General features: G+C 39.8%; 1 protein-coding gene across 1 annotated transcript in view; it reads left to right on the top strand.

Annotated features, from left to right (window-relative positions):
- Dmc1 (DNA meiotic recombinase 1) overlaps positions 1-22165 on the top strand; it is a 37783-nt gene that overhangs the window by 11351 nt on the left and 4267 nt on the right. Inside the window, exons 6-11 of the mRNA XM_021217180.1 lie at positions 979-1051; positions 4543-4634; positions 5121-5194; positions 5316-5430; positions 5917-5977; positions 20181-20297. Coding sequence (XP_021072839.1) covers positions 979-1051; positions 4543-4634; positions 5121-5194; positions 5316-5430; positions 5917-5977; positions 20181-20297 — 532 coding nt within the window. The remainder of the gene's footprint in view (positions 1-978; positions 1052-4542; positions 4635-5120; positions 5195-5315; positions 5431-5916; positions 5978-20180; positions 20298-22165) is intronic.

Raw genomic sequence — 22165 nt, 5'->3', positions numbered from 1 at the left:
ACACAGCAAGTTTCAGTTTAGCCAGAGCTACCTAGATAGTAAGACCTCTCAAAAAAACCAACCAACCAAAACCCCCAAATTATTTTTACTTATGTATGTATTTATTTTAGGGGCATATGATGCAGAGGCATGTGGACATATATGTACACACACATAGGAATTGGTAGAAATGCCTACAGTACACATACATACATATATACATACATGTACAAAGTAAATGCATTTAAATATTGACAACAATTGAAAGGTAACTAAAATAAGTTATTTAGCATAAATTATATTTATGTTATGAAAGTAAAATTAGTAACATTTAAATTCTAATTCTGTTTATTTGGGAGAATTGACTTTAACAAGCATTTCCCATTGTGAGAGATGTTGAAACTCTCAGTTGAATTATTATCCCAAATCGTAGTTAGAGTTTTATTGCTGTGAAGAGACACCATGATCATGGAAACTCTTATAAAAGAAAATATTTAATTGAGGCTGGCTTACCATTCTCAGAGGTTTAGTCCATTATCATCGTAGCATGAAGCATGGTGTGCAGGCAGATATAGTGCTGGAACTGAAAGTTCGACATTTTGATCTGCAGGCATCAGAAAGCATCTGTGTACCACACTGGGTGTAGCTTGAGCATATATAACCTCAAAGCCCACCTCTCCAGGATGCACTTCTCAAAAAGGCTACACCTACTCCAATAAAGCCACACCTCCTAATAGTGCCCCTGCCTATAGCTAAGCATTCAGACACACAAGTCCGTGGGAGCCATTCCTATTCAAACCACCTCATCCTGGCTGAGTACTCATTTTACGTCTGGTTACTGAGGTGGAACTATAGCAATCTTTTTAGAAGCCAATAGGTCATTGTTCTCTGCTAAGTTTACTAGAATTGCAACCAACATAAAATTAATGATTACTTATATATTTATTTTTGCAAAGCTTGTTCATTCTTGTTAATATTAATTTTTTTATTCTTCCCTAGTGACAGCTCAACTTCCGGGAACAGGTGGCTACTCAGGAGGGAAGATTATCTTCATTGATACAGAAAATACTTTGTAACCCTTTTATTTAAACAAGTCCTAAGGCAGTGTTGTAGAACAGACTTACTACAAAAGAGAGTGCCTTGATACATGGGTTTTGCAGTGATCCTAGACACCAATGATAATGACAAAAGCCAAGGGGACAGCAATGTTGACCAAGTGCTCACATCACTGTTTGATTTACTTATCTATATCAATACCTATACATAATTTGATGAAAAGTGACAAAACAAATACATGAGATAAAATTGTATCTTAATCATTCTTAAAACTTCATATCCAAAGATTTTTGCCTTAAGTAGAGGGAAAGACTTGAAGAGCTTAAGTATACAGAAGAAAAGGGTCAGAGCTGTTTGGGTCACAGAGGACATGGCAGTGTAACTGATATAAAAGTATTCTAGAGGGCTGGTGAGATGGCTCCGCGGGTAAGAGCACCCGACTGCTCTTCCGAAGGTCCTGAGTTCAAATTCCAGCAACCACATGGTGGCTCACAACCATCCGTAACAAGATCTGACGCCCTCTTCTGGAGTGTCTGAAGACAGCCACAGTGTACTTACATATAATAAATAAATAAATCTTTTTTAAAAAATTTAAAAGTATTCTAGAATAGTTATACAGGAAGGTTACTTGGACCTAAGACAAGGACTTTGAAACCAGATGATGGGTGTCAATTAGATATTTTTTTCAAAAATCTAGGAAAAAGGGACCATTTTACCTATGTTGGAAGCAATACGAATGAAAAGAAGCTGGGTGTGGTAGTACACACTCAGGAGGCAGGGACAGGCTGATCTCTGAGTTCAAGCCCAGCCTTGTCTACAGAGTAAGTTCTAGGGCAGCCAGGGCTATGCAAAGAAACCCTGTCTCAAAAAGGAAGCAAACGAAAAGAACCAAAAGAACAGAACAGGAAACATTAGCAAGGGAGCTGCAGACAAAGGAGAGCTGCTTGAGAAGTGTGTCCTGACTGGAGTGGTACTGAGGACAACCAATGTTTCTTGGCAGTATATTGAACATGATGGGCATGAGACTGTACAAATGACAATGGGAAATTCTGGGCAAAGGGTAGAGTCAGAGATGTAGATGAATTAGAGAGGGTAGAGAAAACTTTGATGTGTGTCTGTATTTATGAAGAGGACTAAAACTAAAGTACAGTCAGAGGAAGGAAGAAGTCTTCGAAGGCAAGCGAATGTGAAATGTAAAGAATGAGGTAGCTCACTGGAGTTGGGAATTGGTTCCAGGGAACATTTACAGTGGAGACTGGGATGATGGAAGCTTCTTGCAAGGAAACAGCAAGTGAGGGAGGCAGTGTGTAAATTGGATGGAAACTGTGATTTGAGGAGGTACCAGGTTCAGAAGATGTAAGACCCTCATAGCTTCATTAAAGCAAGTGACAGTGAAGTCCAGCCTGCTTCACCAGGCTTATTTCTCACCATGGTCATAGCTAGAGGCAAAGAGATAGGAATGGTCCAGTCCTGATAAATATGCTTCATTGTTAAAAATTGGAAAATGTACATTAACATTCTTTGGGCTATAAATGATTTTGTACTGTCATCAAGGCTTCTTATATCCCCAGAGCTTTGGTTTTGCTTTATCACCTTCTTAATTACTGCTTTCAGGGAGGTGATCAGGATTGCAAAAACAGACTGTTTTTCATGTCTGAAATGCCTTTGCTTTGCTCTCTTCTGTCAGTCATCCTGGCTGATCATACGGAAATTCATGTGTTGCTTGCCATCATACAGGGGATTTGCTCCCTCTATTTCCATCTCATAGTCTTACTGAATCACACAAGTGGTTAAGCATCTCCTATCAAGGCCTGATCTTTCTGATTTTCTGTGATTACCCAATTCAGAAAATCTTGACCTTCCAGAACTACTGTAGAATTAATTATAAGAAACGCTCCTGTGAAAGAAAAACAAGCCAAGAAAAATTTCAGCATGTTGAGAAATCTGGGCATGAGAAGTCTCTGAAGGAACCTCCTACAATGAGAAGGGAGAGTAGGTAGGATGTTTAGAGCTGTAGCAAGAGGGGCACAGCTGGAGTTCAGTTAGGTGTAAAAAGAAGGACCTCAGAGAGGGAGGAATGGCTCTTGCAGATTAGCAATCTGGATTTTATCAAGACAGGAAGACAATAGTTAGGAGCAAAGGGAAATTCAGGAGGGAAATCTCTTATGTTATTCTCCTGGGATTTCTCAGCCTATACTGCTGTCTTTTGTTATTTTTCTTAAATGTCTATTTTGTCTTTGTATGTTTTAAGCTTACCTAGGGCATAGATTCTTATGATTCTTTATGCTTTCTACTATTAATGGGTTAATATGGTCAACAGTATATACTTGTAGATTGATTCCACCCCCCCCCACCCCCCAGTGTAAGCCCAGGTCTTAAATTCCTGTTCAGATAGAATCCATGGTTTGTAAACGCTGACATGAATGGTACTTTTGTTGCCTCTTGCCTAGGATGTGCAAGAGGTTTAATACCTAACAATGGAGTTAAAAAAAGAAAGATAAACCCAGCAGTGGTGGCATACACCTTTAATCAAAGCATTCAGGAGGCACAGGCAGGCAAATCTCCAAGTTTGAGGCCAGCCTGGTCTGCAGAGTGAGTTCTAGGACAGCCGGGGTTACATAGAGAAACCTTTGTCTCAAAACCAACCAACCAACCAAAATAAATTAATAGTGTTTTATGAGCAGTGAAAACCAGAGTGAAATGAAACTGCAGACAGGCAGGTTTTGTTTCTTTATTTCACTCGTAACATTGTTAGTCACTAAGAACCAGAAAATGAAGTGGGATTGCTTTCTGTAGTTTACCAGTTAGTGATTATCAGCATCTTCCACCTTTGGGGGTATAGGGATTTGTCTCCATCTAAACTTTCTAATTTCAGAAAGCTACCACCTCCTTTAAAAGAAGGTGTATAAAAGTCAAAATAAAACAAAACAAAAACCCTCCTTCGATCCTTCCCTTTTAGACCCCTGAGGTTATTTTTTGACTCTTCATGTGGTTAAATTTATCAATTTTGCCTCATTTTATTAGTAGAATGCTAAATTATTTCACTTTGAGCCAATGAAGAATTTAAAGTGACTTGAATATAACTCATGACATTAGTGTTCTAGAACTGGTCTATTTTTATAGAGCTGAGAACAAAAGAGACTTACAAACCTTAGTTTCTAGTTTTCTATTTAACTATTCTGTAGCATAATCCTAAGTTATTTGCCAAAACTCTGTCAATGTCCTTATAAAACGAGGACATCACAACAAGCTTCTAAACTTATTTTTAAAATTGTATACCTTAATATTTAATTTCTGATTTACCACATCTATGACACCTACCCTTATGTAAGGTGTTTTGAAGCAGTTATGAGCGCTGGTGGTTTCTTAAGTAATTAGTAGCATCCAGAATGCCTTTGCAGATGCATGATGTTCAGTTGCTTTACTTGCTCACAGTGCTACCTCTTGTAGCTATCTAAACTTTCTTTGGAATTGGTTTATTGGATCCTTAACCTTGGCACACTCCAGCCGTCCAGATCGCCTTCGAGACATCGCTGACCGCTTCAATGTAGACCATGAAGCAGTACTGGACAACGTGCTCTATGCACGTGCCTATACTAGTAAGAGCCCTGTGCAGTTGCATGCTTGGGTTATGGGAAGGTCTGCATCACTAGTTTACCATTTGATGATACAACATTTTCACCTGTTTTCCCTGTTTTATTTAAAATTTCTACAAATTAGTCTTCAAATATTATCATCTGTTCAGTTCTCAAGGTACTCATATGCCTTCAAATTTTTTATTTGTTGTCTCTGAAATGCAGAGTAACAGTCAGCTATTTTTCCTATTTGATGCTGGCATTGAACCCAGGGTTTCTCATACTCTAGGTATGTAGTATAGCACTGAACTAAAAGCTCCCTAGAGCTTATATCTTTTTGTCTAAGCTACTGCTTGTCACATATGATCAAGCAGAGTTTGAGGTCCTATTTAGTAAAGTGATAAATAGTCAGGAGAAAAGAAGAGATCTATCTGCCCGGCACCCAAACTCACACACGTGAGCACAGCCTCTGCTTCCAGCTTTTATGACATTTTCTCTCTTTCCCATCAGGTGAACATCAGATGGAGCTACTTGATTATGTAGCAGCCAAGTTTCATGAAGAAGCTGGCATTTTCAAACTACTGGTATGAGTTTTTAAATAATGTTCACTGGCAGAGCTATTTAGCATATTATTCTATTCTGCTTAAATAGGCATCTTCCTCCAATTCAAAAATGCTTATTTGGTTTTATGTTACTCCAATGCAGATCATTGACTCAGTAATGGCACTTTTTCGAGTGGATTTCAGTGGCCGTGGGGAATTGGCTGAACGCCAGCAAAAATTGGCCCAGATGTTGTCACGACTCCAAAAAATCTCAGAAGGTAGATTTTTAAAATAAAATGGCACTGTCACATAGCATCTGTTGACTCTGTTTGCTATAGTATGCTTTGCAGAGAAGCTCAGAAGGATGTCAGAAGCATAACATTTTAAAATTACTTCTATGAGAATACAATTATTTAAACTAAAAGTGATTCTGCTAGAAATAGTAATAATGATGACGTTAAGTAATTTTTATTATTAATGAAAATAGGAAACTGGACATGATGGCACACACTTTAATCCCAACACTTAGGAGGCTGAAGCAGGAAGATCTCTGATTTGAGGCTAGCCTGGTCTACAGAACAGATTCCAGGACAGCCAGGGCTACACAGAGAAACCCTGTCTCGAAACAAGCAAAACCCAATAGGACCAGAGCTTGTTTATAAAAGTAAACTCATGGTGCGATGTTCCTAAACTGAAGTCTAAACAATGAACCTTGTGGTTTTATTGCCCATCTCTTAGTTTCTTAATTTTATTTTTTGATGCAGAATATAATGTTGCTGTTTTTGTGACCAATCAAATGACTGCAGATCCTGGAGCAACTATGACGTAAGCCACTGTTTTGTATTTACAGAGATTACTATTAAAAGGTTACTGTATAGAATAAAATCACTTAGAAATAACCAACCTTATCTGTGTGTGATATCACATACACAGTGTTATCCTAGCACTTGGGAGATGATTCTAGGTGGACGGTGAACTCAAAATCAGATTGGGTGATGTTGTGAAGCCTCATCTCAAAACAGCAACAATAATAATCAGCCTCGATATGGTCACATGTATTGTAGATCACTTCATTATACAGTGTGCTGTCACCTCATAACTGCACACAGCATTTATTTTTTATTTAGGACTTATTTTTTTCTGTATTCCTTAGAGAGTAAAGCAGCATTTTAATCGGTACTAGGGGCCCCATTCAGGCCTAAGAAAAAAGGGTATTGAAAGACAATAAGAAAAAGATCTTAGGGGTTTGTAAGATGGTGCAGCAGTTTAAAACACTGTTCTTGCAGAAGACCTGGGTTTGAATCCCAGCACCTATGTGGTGGCTCACAACTATTCATAATGCCAGTCCTATGTGGTGGCTCACCACTATTCATAATGCCAGTCCCAGGAAGTGCAACCCCTTCTGACCTCTGCAAGCACCAGGCATGTACATGGTGTACATACATACATATACATACATACATACATACATACATACATACATACATACATACATACAAGAGAAATACTCAAACATGTAAAATAATCAAAAAGAAAAGAAAATGATCTTAGTATTTAAAAGCTTACATTCTAGCAACATTGAAAGGCTGTTATACTAAACACAAAAAATAGGCTTTTGATTAGATAGATACAGGAGACATCTTTTTTTGAAAAAAACACAATAGAAGTCTGCTGCTCATGGAAACAATGTCAGTCATACAAAGCATATTCAGAATTTGAATTTGAAAAAAATTAAGTATTTGCCCACATACAAGAGTACAATGGTTCTCTGAAAGACGGCAAGGAATAGAAAGCAAAGAGAACTAAAATAAGATTGTGAAAGCATAACATTCAAAGAAGGTTTGGATCACCATCCAGAAGGTTTGGGTATGAGTTGAATAGCCCTGAGTTCATAATAACTTTCAAAAGCTTTTCTACTCAGACAACTTTTTAACCAGAGAAAAACTTGACATTAGCATAATGAATGTACGTGCTGCATTCATTTAGGTTTACCAATGGTTATTGTATCCTTGGGACACACACTCTTTCTCTTCCCTCTTCCTCTTCGTCCTCCTCCTCCTTTTCTTCTTTTCCTTCTTTCTCTCCCTCTCCCTCCCTTTCCCCACCCTTTGTGGTGGTTTGAATAGACTCAAGTTTGAATGCTTGGCAATAGGAGTGGCACTATTAGGAGGTGTGGCCTTGTTTGAGGAAGTGTGTCACTGTGGGGGTAGGCTTTGAGGTTTCCTATGCTCAAGATTTGCCCAGTGTGGCACACAGTCTCCTGGTGCCTGCAGATCAAGACATTGAACTCTCAGCTCCTTTCTTCAGCACCATGTCCGCCTGCATGCCACCATGTTTCCTGGCATGGTATTAATAAATTAAACCTCTGAACTGTCAGCCAGTCCCATTGTTTGCCTTTCTAAGAGCTGCTGTGCTCATGGTGTCTCCACAGCAGTAAGACACTAAGACATCCTCTTACATATATGCATGCTAACATGCGTATCTGTGAAATCTTTTTTTCTATGTACAGACTCACAGTCATGCGTTGAGAAATATTGACATATATCCTATTTGTGTGAACCATTTGAGAATTATCTGTGTTTTTTTCTGATGGTTGAGTATTATTTGTAGACATTAACATTTTATCACTTAATACTTCAGCATATGTCTTCTAAGAGCAAGAACATTCCCCTTCTTAATCACAGTACAATTAACACATGCTGTTTAACATCAATAATGATGCTATCTAATATCCAACTTTCTGTAGTTGTCCTGACAATGTTCATTATAATTGTGAAGACTTGTTTTAGTCTCGTGGTCCTCCACAGAGGGCATGCTATATATGTACTTGTTGAGTCTCTATAAAGGAGCTCTTTAGTCAAAATAGCTCCTCAGTCTTGTTATACTTTTATGACAGTGATAATTGGTTTAATTTTTTTAAGGTTTATCTTTGAATCACGTGCATATGTGTATATCTGTGTGTGGGCATGTGTGCATGAGAGTGCAGGTGCTTATGGAGTCCAGAAGGGGGTGTGAGATCCTACAGGAGGCTTGTGAGCCTACAACATGGGTGTCAGGAGCAGAACTCAGGTCCTTTTCAAGAGCAGTATGCGTTCTTAGCTAATGAGACATCTCTCCAGCCCTTTGTGACATTAATATTTTTGAATAGCAGGTCAACTATTTTCAGTATCTTTTAATTTGAAGTTGCTTAAAATGTTTTTAAAACTTTTTTGACCAATGTACACACACACATACACACACACACACCCAACTTGCAGAAGTAAGCTCCCTCTTTGCCCATATGAATTCTCCATATTAAACTCTATCAGGCTTTGTGGCAAGTGACTATTTGCTGAGCCATCTAGCCAGCCCTGGTTGTTTTTCTCATTATTTTAAATGAAAAAAGGTTTTGATAGGAAAACTTTGTAAGTGATATTAGACCCTTCTCGGTGTGTCATGTTAGAAGGCACAAAGTGGCAGTTTACCCCATTATTAAGATGTTAAATTTGGCTGGGCAGTGGTGGTGCACGCCTTTAATCCCAGCACTCGGGAGCACTCAGAGGATTTCTGAGTTCGAGGCCAGCCTGGTCTACAAAGTGAGTTCCAGGACAGCCAGGGGTATGCAGAGAAACCCTGTCTCGGAAAAAAAAAAAAAAGAGAGAGGCAGAAGTAGGCAGATCTCTATGAGTTTGAGGCCAGCCATCTTATGTAGCAAATTCTAGGCCAGATGAACCTGTACAGTGAGACCCTGTCTCAAAAAACCAACCAAACAAACAAACAAAAAACAAAACAAAAACAAAAAACAAAAACAAAAACAAGCCGAGCGTGGTGGTGCACGCCTTTAATTGGGAGGCAGAGGCAGGCTGATTTCTGAGTTCGAGGCCAGCCTGGTCTACAAAGTGAGTTCCAGGACAGCCAGGGCAATACAGAGAAATCCTGTCTCGAAATACCAAAAATAAATAAATAAATAAATAAATAAATAAATAAATAAATAAAAATAAACCTCAAGATTCTTGAGCCAAGTATGGTGATGCATGCTTTTAATCCCAGCACTTAGGAGGAGGAAATGAATAGATCTTTATAAGTTCAAGGTCAGCTGGCTCATCTGTGTAGTGAGACCCTGTCTAAAACAAAACAAAACAAAAAAAACAAAAAACAAAAAATCCAGCCAACTGGGCTGGAGAGGTGGCTTGGTGGTTAAGAGCACTGATTGCTCTTTCAGAGTACCTGGGTTCAATTCCTAGCACCCACACATGGTGGCTCACAACCATCTGTAATGGCATCCTCTTCTGGTGTGTCTGTATACTCACATACATAAATAAATATATAAATAAATAATTCTTAAGAAAAAAGAGCCTGTGAGAGTCACCTGCAGACATACAGAATTCTTACACCCAGGGCTATTTAAAAAATTTCAGCCAACTAACTTTTGAGAGAAATGGTATTTGTAAGAGTTCTTCGTTAATAAAGCCACGCAAACACCTCCTCAAAATTTAGTAATCGGTGGGTGATGCTCTCACCATGTGGTATCATGTTTTGTAATCAGATTTCACCATTTATTTTAGCAACTGTTAATAATTCTTGACTAAATTAATCACTTCAATGTTGCAAAACAAAGTGATTTTACTTTAAATCAAGGGAATTCTTCTATTATGTGCATATAAATGAGACATAAACATATATACTAGCAGATACTTAATAACATTAGTGCAAACTTCTCTAAGTAGTGCTGAAATGAATGTGCCTCTCTTTAGGTATTTATTTATTTATCCATTCATTTTTATTTAATGTGTATGTTTGAGTGCCTGCATGTAAATATGTGCAGCACATGTATCCACATGCCTGGTGGTGCCAGGTGGAGCCACAAGACAACACCAGATTCCCTGGAACTGGAGCTGCAGGTAGTTGTACACCGCCATGTGAGTGCTTGGAACCAAATTCGGGTCTTCTGCAAAAGCAGCCAATGGTCTTCGTCATTAAGCTGTCTCTCCAGCCATCTTCAGTCATTTAAAAATCTTGCCTTAGCACACTGCTGCATCTTTTGCATTTCAATTTATCTTTCACCCTTCAATTCTTTTTATGAGTATTCTCTACTTAGCTAAAGGGAAAAAAAAAACTAATGTGGAACAAAACAACTATGTAAATAGTCAAAAGAAAGTTAAAATACGGAGGGAACTAAGAGTATAGCTTAGTGGTAAGATGTTCAACTCCTCGCTTTCAAAAAAAATTAAGGAGAAAACTATTCATTAGTTCAAATATTATTGAAAACCTACTAGGTATCAAGAGTCTGCAAATTCATTAGCAAACTAAAGAAACAAAACTTTGTCTCAATATAAGAGAAAGAGAAATGGTATCTGTTTAGCTATTTAACTCAGTAGTTTAACATCTTGGTATGTCCCCTATCACATCATCTGTAGTGTAGTCCCTGAAGGCTTAAAGCAATCTTTTCTCTATGGAGTGTCTTTTGTATACAGGACATGAAGTACTTCACAAAGAGATTAATTTTAAACTAACGAGAAATGGAAGATTTTAAAGGCTCACTTTAAAAAGAGAAAATGACTCATTGGCTCAGAGGGAGGAAGTGGGTTGCATTCAGATAAAACAGTACAAGTTAAAGAGCACTGTTCTCTCTTCAGGTGTGGGGAGGGAGCACTGAGGAGGCCCAACTGTCACTCTTGAGTTACAAGGCAAAAGAAATTAGGTCAGATAGAGGTTCTTTTCTCTTGTATTTGTAAAAAGTTTCAAAAAGAGTAAAATCATGTTGAAATTCCTCTGCTAAGACAGTGAAGGAAGACTTGAGCTGCTAGAAAGGAACTAACTGGAGAGAGAGACGGCACAATCTACAGTGAAGAGAGCTGAGCAGAGAGCCTGCCAAGGTGACCAAGCCTAGGACTTCTGCAGTGGACATCTGCTGGGAGAAGTCTCTTCCACCTAGCCGAGCTGGAAGGAAACAAGGGTCACTGTGATTAGTGTGTTCTGACATATATTAAATTATAACAGTACAGATTAAATACATGCTTCGGGTAAAACACAAAATTACCACATCTAGATGAAAAATAGGGACAGTTTTAAACTAAAGGCTCTCCAAAGCTATTAGAAACCCTCCCCTAAAGAAAATATCTTTGTTTCTTGGTGTTGAGGAACTCCAAGCTCAGCCCGCCTGGAGCCTGTCAGAGAAATATCACTATAATTGGTATGGATCCCCAAGTACACTGACAATAATTGAGGCTTGTATCCCATGCATTATACTTGATGGCACATCGTATTAAAAAAGAACAAAATTATAGAGGCGAGGAGCTGCTGTATGATACAGCAGAGCAGAGACTCCTAGATAGGGCTACAGATTCAGACGTTAGGGTTGGAACAACCCAGCCCAGGGGTCCTAGAGATATAAATCAGAGGATGGGCCTGATGAGCTGCACACCAGGGCAAATAAGCATCGAAAGAGAGCATGATGTCACCACATACCTCTGTGGTATCTGTGGTTCTTAAACAAAAAATTTGCAGCCTTGTAGATGTATCACTTACTGATTAGGCATGTCAACCTATGACTTAACATTGTCAACTTAAATGAGGAAGTGATGTGCTTATGGTCATTAATATAGTGACCTTAGGCAAAGTGTTTAGATTATTTGAAACCCATTCTTCTCTTCATTCTCCCACCCCTCAATTAAGAGATCTTATACTTACTAATTGCTTACCATCCACCAGGAGCTTTTCTATATAATCTTATGTAATTCTTACGTGACCCTGACATATCTCTCCCTGTTCCACCTTCCAGTGCTTTCTATGAAGCCAGTCTCAATCTGTGGTTGAACCTCTCCCCACCCCACCCCACCACACCAAACAAGAATTCTAATTTCAAAAGATGAGGGGGAAAACTATTTTAATGTGTGCATATTTTGGGAGCAGACAGAAAAGATCTATTACTTAACAATAACAACAAGTAGTACTGGAACTCACTTTGAAGACCACGCTGACCCTGCACTCAAAGAGATCTGCCAGCCTCTGCCTCCCAAGTTCTGGTGTTTAAAGTGTGCACCACCACATCCAGTGTACTTGATCTTATGAAAACACTTTCTTATTGGGGATCCTTCTTCTCAGATGACTTTAGCTTGTGTCAAGTTGACATAAAACTAGCAGCATACCTTGCATGCACAAGGCTTTGGGTTGGGTCCTTTCCTTCATCACCACCACCATAATAATAATAACAAATACAAACAAGAAAAAAAGAAGCTTATACTTCTTAGTCTCACTGTGTTCTTACAGTCTATCCAATTTCATCTCAGATCTATTCTTCATGACCTCAGTTAACTTAGAGCTGGAAAACCAGAATGACAGAATATGCCATGTCCTGTTCAAACAAAGTGGGAAAATCTTTCTGTTCTTCCTTATTCCTAATATCTACCCCCACCTGCTCCCTCATTCTCCACAGAAAAGAGGAAATAAGAGGAGAAGAAAATCTGTAAAAGGCTATAGGAGGGACGTGGGAGGTTTTCTGATGCTGTTAAGTTGGTCAGAAATAGATGTAAATTAAAGCTCTCTGGAAGAATGCAGGCTGCTATGCCACCTCCTTATATGTCACTTCAAGCCTGTGACTGCTGCAGTAGTCAGGAAGTGCAGACACTTGAAGAAAAATTTCTTGGACTATGTTTCATTGAAAGATGACTGTTTAAATTGAAATGTTTAATTAAGTAATACCTGCCATTTTTTGAGGATATCTTATGTGGTAAGTTTGCTGACACTGTAGAGCTAATGTGTATGAATGAGTAGCCATGATTCCTGGTATACAGTGTCTCCCAATAAGCCAATAAGTTATTCATAGTATCTTGAGTCCTCACAACAGTCCTAAAAGGTCAGGAGTCCACCCCACTCCCCATTATACTATGAAATAGGCAGTAAATATTTAAGTCAAGGTTAGAACAGTAGGTCACTAAGATTAGATTAGAACAGTAGTCACTAAGACTTTACCTGAAGTATTTCATCTTAATCTTACAATTGCCCTTCCAGTTGGTACTATTATGATTTTTCATGAAGAGTCAGAAACAGAATGGTTAAACAGTTTTCCTGAGGTCCTGAAGCTGACAAACCAGCCTTTGAGTTCATGTCTAATTCTAAAACTCATAAATCACACACCATGTCAGGCTATACCTGCCTGAGAGAAAAACTGGACTGTCATCCCTCAGAGACTTTGCGGGACTAGACTATTCTAGTGAAAGGACCAGGACAGGAAGGCCCTGTTCAGGGCCCTCGGCCTTTAAGCAGAGCTGTGTGTTGGGGTTCAGGAATCACCACACAAACCATACGAACACTGATGTCAGTTAAGCAAGAATAGTTTATTGAATGCACACCCCAAGACTGAACTTCATGACCATAGTACACATCTGTCCTGAAAGTAGACTTTTTATAGGAAAAACAGGTTCAAAAGTTTAAAAGACAAGGAGGGGAGCAGTCCAACCTTTGGTTAACTAGACAGAGTATTATCAGCTAACATTTTGGTTAACTAGACAGAGAATTATCAGCTAACATTTTGGTTAACTAGACAGAGTATTATCAGCTAACCTTTAAGCTGATTGGTCCTGAATAAACTAAGAAGGGTGGTGGATGGGTGAGGAACAGGGGAATTTCAAAACATTGAAATAACAAAGCATAAGTAATTCAACCATAACATTTTTGGCTTATTAGTAGCATTCTTCAATGTCAGCCATGGATAATTACCTCCGGGAAGTGGAGTCTGAGAACCTGAATTAAATTTCACCTTATGAGCAAAATGGAGACTGAATCAAAAATGGCTACAGTTACGTTAAAAGGAGCAGGCCTCAATAGTGTGATTGGGTCAATGAATCCTTCTCTCAGGAGAATCTTAAAGCCAGTTCATAAAACTTAATAAAAGACAGAGGTCTAGTTTGATAAGGAAAAATTAGCTATATTTGAAGTTCATGTGACCAGTGAGTGCATACTCACTATACACAGACCTCTAGCAGAATCCAATTTTTAATCCAAATTATTACTAAATCTGAAATCCAAGCAAAGTGAAATATTGATGACTTAAAAGACTGCTTTTCATAGTGAGAACTCAGTAAATCTTGGTTCAATGGCACTTCTAAACTTACATAAAAATTTATATATATATATATATATATATATGTGTGTGTGTGTGTGTGTGTGTGTGTGTGTGTGTGTGTGTGTGTGTGTGTGTGTGTGTGTGTGTGTGTGTGTGTATGGTATTATAGCCAATGGATGGGATTTTGTATCTTTTATTAAATTGTGAAGTGTTGGCAACCTATATAATAAATGTTAAAGGCTAAAACTTCCATACACAGTAATGCACAGAATTGTTGACAAAGCAAACAAAATTTTGTTTAATTCTATCAAAGCCAAGGCTGTTGATATTTCATAGCCTATTTTGATTAAACATGATCTCAAAGTTTGAATCATTTTGATAACATTTTGTAGTTTACAACCCCTTTGAATAGCCTGTAGTAATTTCCCCATATAGCTCTTCTGCCTTAGGGGAAGATAGCATTGTTAATGCTCAGACACTTCACCTGGAGCCATCAAGGACAGACAGTAGTAGATGCGCCTCTCCATGGTGTGTAGGGAGTCACATTAGTAACAGCAATTTGCTTAAAAAAAAACAAAAAACAAAACAAAACAAAAAAACCTTGACCATTTATCTTGAAGCTCCACTATGCCTATGCCTCTGTGGACAGGTTTCCAGAACAGCCAGCAGGGGGGATTACTTCAACTGGGAGAGCTGGAAAACTGTCTTTTTTATATTTTCCTTTATATTTTAATTTTATTTATTTTATTTTATCTTTGAGACAGGGTCTCACTATATAGCCCCAGCCATCCTGGAACTCCCTATATAAAGCAGGCTGGCTTTGAACTTGAACTCTCAGAGATCCACCTGCCTTTACCTCTAGAGTGATGGGATTAAAGGTTTATGTCACCATGCCCATCTTTATATTTGCCTTTCTGTTAGAAATTCTTCCAAACGTTCTTTGGTGTGTTCTTTGAAGAGATGTTACAAGCATGTGTCCAGAAAGTCCTTGACCAGGGAGAGCCAAATGATCTCTGTGTTCATTGTAGTGTTCATGAAAGACCTTCATGTGGCACACACTCGTCTAGACATTAAATGAGTAGGGATTGTTTAGATTGACAGTGAAGGGTGCTTTCTCTTTCCCATTGTGATGCTAGGGATGCTTTGCACATGCTAGGTAAGCATTCTACCCCTGGCCAGAAATATGCTTTAATAGAAAATACACACCATGGCAAGAGACCACAGAGCTTCAGGTTCCTAGGAGGCACCTGAGGGATGAGTGGGAACTGCGAGAGTAAACCTGGTATGGAAAGGGTCTTTCATTTCAGAGGTAAAATTATATGCAAAAGCATCGAGGTATAAGAGGATTTTTGTGAACAAGAACAAAGAAATTTGAATGTTGGAGGAGAAAATAAAGCCAACTCTAGTTAAGTTTATAAGTAGTTATGTTAGCTTTCCATTACTATAACAAATACCTTAAGCATTCAAATTAAAAATAGAAAGGTGGGCTGGAGAGATAGCTTAGTGATAATGAGCACTTTCTGCTCTTCCAAAGGACCCAAATTCAATTCTCAATCTTGGTGGGGGTAGAGGAGGAATGGGAAGTAGCACAGCCTTTATGCCTTCTTCTGGACTCCAAAGGCACTTGTGACGTGTGTGTGTGTGTGTGTGTGTGTGTGTGTGTGTGTCTATGTGTGTGTCTCTCTGTGTGTGTGTCTGTGTGTCTGTGTGTGTGTCTGTGTGTCTGTGTGTGTGTGTCTGTGTGTGGCTGTCTGTGTGTGGCTGTCTGTGTGTGTGTGTCTGTCTGTCTGTGTGTGTGTCTGTGTGTGTGTCTGTGTGTCTGTGTCTGTATGTCTGTGTCTGTGTGTGTCTGCATGTCTCTGTGTGTATACTAAAATATCTTTTTTAAAAAATTAGCCAGATGGTGGTAGCAGCACATGATTTTTAATCCTAGCACTCACAGGGCAGAGGCAGGTAGATTTCTGAGTTCGAGGCCAGCCTAGTCTACAGACTGAGTTCCAGGACAGCCAGGGCTACACAGAGAAACCCTGTCTCAAAACAAACAAACAAACAAACAAATTAGTGAGTAATAGTACTAAAGGCAGAATATAAATAAGTCAGTTGTATAAATATGCATTGTACAACTATACGAACTAGAGTTCAGATTCCAGCATCCACATGATAAGCCAGATATCCCAGGTAGTCCTGTAGCCTCAGCAATAAGGGGGGAGAGGCAGGAAGTTCACTAGGCTTGCTGGCTTCCCTCCTAACCAAGTAAAAGAAGCCCAGATTCAGAGAGAGATACTGCCTTGAAGAAATATGTGAAGACTGATAGAGAGCACCCTCTTCTGGCCTCTACACATTCACAGGCGCACACACACACACACACACACACACACACACACACGTATACACACACACACTCACACAGACACACACAAATACATATATTCTAAAAAGAAGCATAAATCATTGTTGCAGATTCAGAGCTCAGAGCTCACATTCGAAGCTACCAGCCCCTCTATACCATCTCTGTACAGGATAGGGTTCCTGTGAAACCACAAAGAACCACCCACCGGCCATATGACCTATAAACACTATAGAGCTGGCTCATCCAACTGAATTGGGTTTTTTGTGTTTTTGTTTTTTTTTTTTTTTTTTTTTTGGTTTTTCGAGACAGGGTTTCTCTGTATAGCCCTGGCTGTCCTGGAACTCACTTGGTAGACCAGGCTGGCCTCGAACTCAGAAATCCGCCTGCCTCTGCCTCCCGAGTGCTGGGATTAAAGGCCTGCGCCACCAGGCCCGGCTCTTGTGTTTTGTTTTGTTTTGTTTGTTTGGTTGGTTGGTTGGTTGGCTGGCTGGTTGGTTTTTGCCTCCCTATACTGTAGCTTCTGCATCCTGATAGATCAGCCAGCCTCTGACTTTTTGACTGTTGATAGCCTCAACTACCTGGCTACTGTTTCTTCATACAGTTTCACTAAAAGCTGTTCTTGTGGGGTTGGAAAGACAGCTTGGCAGCTAGAGGCAGTTCCTGCTCTTCTAAGGAACTGGAGTTCTGTTTGTGGCACACACATTAGGTAGCTCACATCTGCCTGCGGCAATCACAAACATAATAAATAATTAGATTATACAGTTCTACGTATGCAACTCTGGTCTATCCTCAGAACTGTATAGTCATAGCAGTTTTATCTTCAGAGAGCCTCTTTCTTACCAACCTATAGACTACATATTTAATCTTACACCAGTCAGCCACATCCTCATTACACCAAGGCTTAAATGTAAAATACCCCACATGCCAGTACACACTTCAGGTGCCTCACAACTGGCTGTAACTCCAGCTCCTAGGGACCTGATGCCTCTTACCTGCACAGACAACTATTCCATGTATACACACCCTCATACACAGAATTTTCAAAATAGTTAAATAAATCCTCCTTTTTGTTTCATTTTGGTTTTAGTTTGGTTATTGTCATTGTTTTTTCTTTGAAACAGGGTTTTTCTATGTAGCCTTGGCTGTCCTGGAACTTGCTCTGTAGACCAGGCTGGCCATAAACTCAACTCATAGAGATCCTCCCGCCTCTGCCTCCCAAGTGCTAGGTGCTACCACTGCCACTCCCCTTTCTCTCTTTCTCTTAAAAGAAGAAATATTTACTTTTTGGCATTGGGACTGTTAGTCCTCAAGTCTCTCTCAAAGTGAATATCAATAGTATTTGTAACTTCTTTGCTGTTATAATTTTTTAATCACAATGACTACACATAGTTAAGAGCTCACTGTTTTGTGTATATACACATATTCATGTGAATGAGGACATGTGCATATATGTGTATTCATATATGTGTGCACATGTGTGTGCAGGCTAGAAGTTGACATCAGATGTCTTCCTCAGCTGCTTCCCACCTTAATTTTGGGACAGAGTCTCTCACTGAACCTGGAGCTTACCAGTTCAGCTAGACTGGCTGCCCAGCAAACTTGAGGAAGCTTCCCCTCCCCAGCATTACAGGCACATACCACTACACCCAGCTGTTATGACTTATTCCTTAAATATCCAGATTTAGAGAAATAAAGTATGGGCAACAACAATAAAAGTATTTCCAATATTGTTCTCACTGTGCCCTCATAACATGAGAACATTAAATTTATATTTTATATTGAAGGACTCCACCATACAATGAATGAGCAAGAGAGAGGCTCTCTGGGGACTGGAGCTCAGTCATTAAGAGCACTTGCTATTGTTGCAAAGGACCTGGGTTCAATTCCCAGTACCCACATGAAGGCTCGCCACCTTCTCAAGGACCAGCACATGTGGTGCACTGATACACTTGAAAGCAGAGCTCTCTTACACACACACACACACACACACACACACAAAAGCTCTCTTGCACAGAAAATAATAATAATAAAAAAATGTTAAAGGCTCTCTGGAATAAGGATGAAGCTTAGTAATAAAACACTTACCTAGTATATATGAGGCCCTGAACTCTAGCCACAGCACTACAGAAAAAGAGGGAAGGGAGTTCACAATTTGCTTTTAGTTACTGCGCCTCAGGGAGAAATTCTGGAGTATTTGTCAGTTTATTTAACCTGTTTAGAGATAAAGTTTTACCATATACCGAGGCTTGCCTTGAACTTTGAATTCTTCTGCATCAACCTTCCAACTGCCTAGCTTAGATAATTCTTAGACTAAGATAGTGCTTGGCACATATGCCATTAGTAAATATTCCTGATAAATGAGTTAGTGCAGTATTTGTAGTTTTTAAGGAAAAATTTTAACCTGAACTGTTATGCTAAGTAATGAATGTTTTATTCTCTCTCTCCCTCTCTCTCTCTCTCTCTCTCTCTCTCTCTCTCTCTCTCTCTCTCTCTCTCTTCCTCTCTCTCTTCCTCCCTCCCTCTCTCGATGGTGCTGGGAGTTGAACCCAGGGTCTAGGGTCTAGGGAGTACTAGGCAAACACTCTACCTTTATCCCTATATCCCAAGCCCTTGTTTACACTTTTAAAATATTCATTTATTGATTTTTGTGTGTGTATGTGTGTGTGTGTATGCTAGGGATTGAGCCCAGGGCCTTAAACATTGTAGGCAAATGGTCTAACCCAGCCTGCAATAGTAATTTATTTTTAAAAATTCAAACAGAACATGAATTATATGCTGGTATGGTAGTACACAGCAGTAGTTAAGTGGCTACGGCAGGAGGATTATCAATTAGCTTCTAGCTAATCTGAGCTACAAAACCTAGTCTCAAAAAACAAAAATAAGGGGACTGGAGAGATGGCTCAGAGGTTAAGAGCACTGACTGCTCTTCTAGAGGTCCTAAGTTCAATTCCCAGCCACCATATGGTAGCTCACAACCATCTGTAATAGGATCCAATGCCCTCTTCTGGTATGTCTGAAGACAGCAACAATGTACTCATAAATAAAATAAGTAATTCTTTAAAACAAAACAAAAAAACAAAAATAAAAACCAACAAAACAGAAACTGCTTATCAGGGACTCTCAGAAGCCTAAACTCAATGACAATGGGGTAGTATCTTTAAACACTGCCCTCAACAGTTTGCATATAAAGCCTCTCTTGTTTGTTTTAGATTACAGATCTGGGAGTTAAGGAGAAAGCTCACCTGTAAAGTATTTGCTATCAATGCACAAGGTCCCCAATACCCACATACAAAGCCAGCTATAGTGGCAAAAGTTTGTAATATCAGTGAAGGTAGAGACAGGCCAGGCTCAGGCTCACTGGCCATCCGGCCTGGTCTCAGCGGTAAGCCCACCAGGGTCCAGACAGCCTGGGTCAGACATAAGGTAGATCGCTTCTAAGGCATACCGGAGTTTGACCCCTGAAATCTGTATACACACACACACACAGAGAGAGAGAGAGAGAGAGAGAGAGAGAGAGAGAGAGAGAGAGAGAGAAGAATACACTCCCACACCACCCTGCCATCCCATTTGTCTCTTCCTTGCAAAGTACCACTGTATATCCAAATGAAACCTGAAGAAGTGTTTTATTGATTCAGCTTCCAGGCTGACCCCAAAAAACCCATTGGTGGACACATTCTGGCTCACGCTTCAACAACAAGAATAAGCTTGCGCAAGGGAAGAGGAGAGCTGAGGATTGCCAAGATTTATGACAGGTATATATTTCTTTGTTCTTCTTCAGATCCTGTGCATGTGTCTTTAAACAGAATTGCTACCCCCGAGAGTCTATACTTACTCCCCGACAGATACTATTTGCTTGAAGTTCCTTCCCAAATACTATGTCATTGACCAGGAAGTACCTCCTTGCACTCTGTGCTTGGAGTACTATAGTCACAGTTATCAGCCTCTGACACTCCAGAGCATGTAGTGAGACAAGCAATAACATCACGCCTGCTTCAGTTGAGGGCTGTTAGGGTCTAAGGACATAGGCAATACGAGAACATAGTCTTCTTTCTTTTCTGTTCAGGTTAACACCATTCCGTTTGTTTGTTTGTTTGTTTGTTTTGAGGCAGGGTTTCTCTGTGTAGCCCTGGCTGTCCTGGAACTCTTCAGTCCAGGCTGGCCTTGGAACTCAGAAATTCGCCTGCCTCTGCCTCCCAAGTGCTAGGATTAAAGGCATGTGCCAACACTGACTGGCTACACCATTCCTTTTTAGATGTCATTTTAGACATCACTTTCTTAAACCAGGTATGGTGGCACACATCTATAATCCCAGCTCAGGAGGCTAAAGCAGTAAATTGTAAATTATAGACCAGAGTGGTCTTCATAGAAAGATAGTATCTCCAAAGAAATTAATAAATGGCTTGGAGTGCGTGTAAACCCAGAACTTAGGAATGGGTGGTGAGGCAGAGAATTGTTGCAAATTTGAGACCAGCCTGTGCTATGCAGTAAGTTCCAACCCAGCCTTGGCTACAGAGTGAAACCCTGCCTCCAAAAAATTCCCTTAAACGAGGACTGGAGATACAGCTCAGTGGCACTGTGCTTGCCTGCCTAGCTTAGGCAATACCCTGACTTCCATCCCCAATGGAAAAAAAATTTAACTAATTAAATAACACTTTCTCAGGGAACCTTTGCTCCATCTTTACAGTTCAATCTCCCATGGTACTTTTTGTATGTGGTGAGGTTCAGTAAAGATACTGCTGACATGCACACTTCACTGGGGGACGAGGGAAGGGGCTTTTAGGTTTGTTTTGTTTTTGTTTTTGTTTTTTGCTTTTTTTGTTGTTTGATTGATTATTTATTTACTTATTGACAGGGTTTCTCTGTGTAGCCCTGGCTGTCCTAGAACTCACTCTGTAGACCAGGCTGGCCTTGAACTCAGAAATCTGCCTGTCTCTGTCTCCCAAGTACTGGGATTAAAAGTGAGCTCCACTACTGCTGCTTCTGGGGGGAAGTTTTTATTGTGGGTAAGAGAAGGAGATATCGAGACATCTAGAAGAAAAGAAGCCGACTGTAGATGGCCAGGGTGAGCGAAGCAGTAGACCATGAGAGCAGGTGAGGCAGTGAGAGAGAGCCGGGCCCAGGACAGCATGCAGTCAGGGAGGCGGACAGTGCAAGACAGCAGTGGCTAGAAAAATGAGGATTATAGGAAGGTGAGTAGCGTAGCTGGGGAGAGGGATTCCTTTTGGGGAGGTGTAACAGTTTCACAAGTTCCTGAGGAATGCTGGCTTCTATCTAACCTCCAGAAATCCCTCTATAAGTTCAGCTTGAGCTCATTTCTAGACATATGGAGGGCCTGAGAACTGAAACAGGTTCAGTATGAGACTGTCTCAAAATAAGATGGAAGCTGGGCAGTGGTGGTGCATGCTTTTAATCCCAGCACTTGGGAGGTAGAGGCAGGTGGATCTTTGTGAGTTTGAGGCCAGCCTGGTTTACAGAGAGAGTTCCAAGACAGTCAGGATTACACAAATAAGCCTTGTTTCAAACAACTCGAAAGAAAGAAAGAAAGAAAGAAAGAAAGAAAGAAAGAAAGAAAGAAAGAAAGAAAGAAAGAAAGAAAGAAAGAAAGAAAGAAAGAAAGGAA

This window comes from Mus pahari, chromosome 17 (assembly GCF_900095145.1).
Source record: "Mus pahari chromosome 17, PAHARI_EIJ_v1.1, whole genome shotgun sequence".
NCBI classification, from domain to species: Eukaryota; Metazoa; Chordata; class Mammalia; order Rodentia; family Muridae; genus Mus; species Mus pahari.
This window is presented reverse-complemented; position numbering and strand designations above follow the sequence as displayed.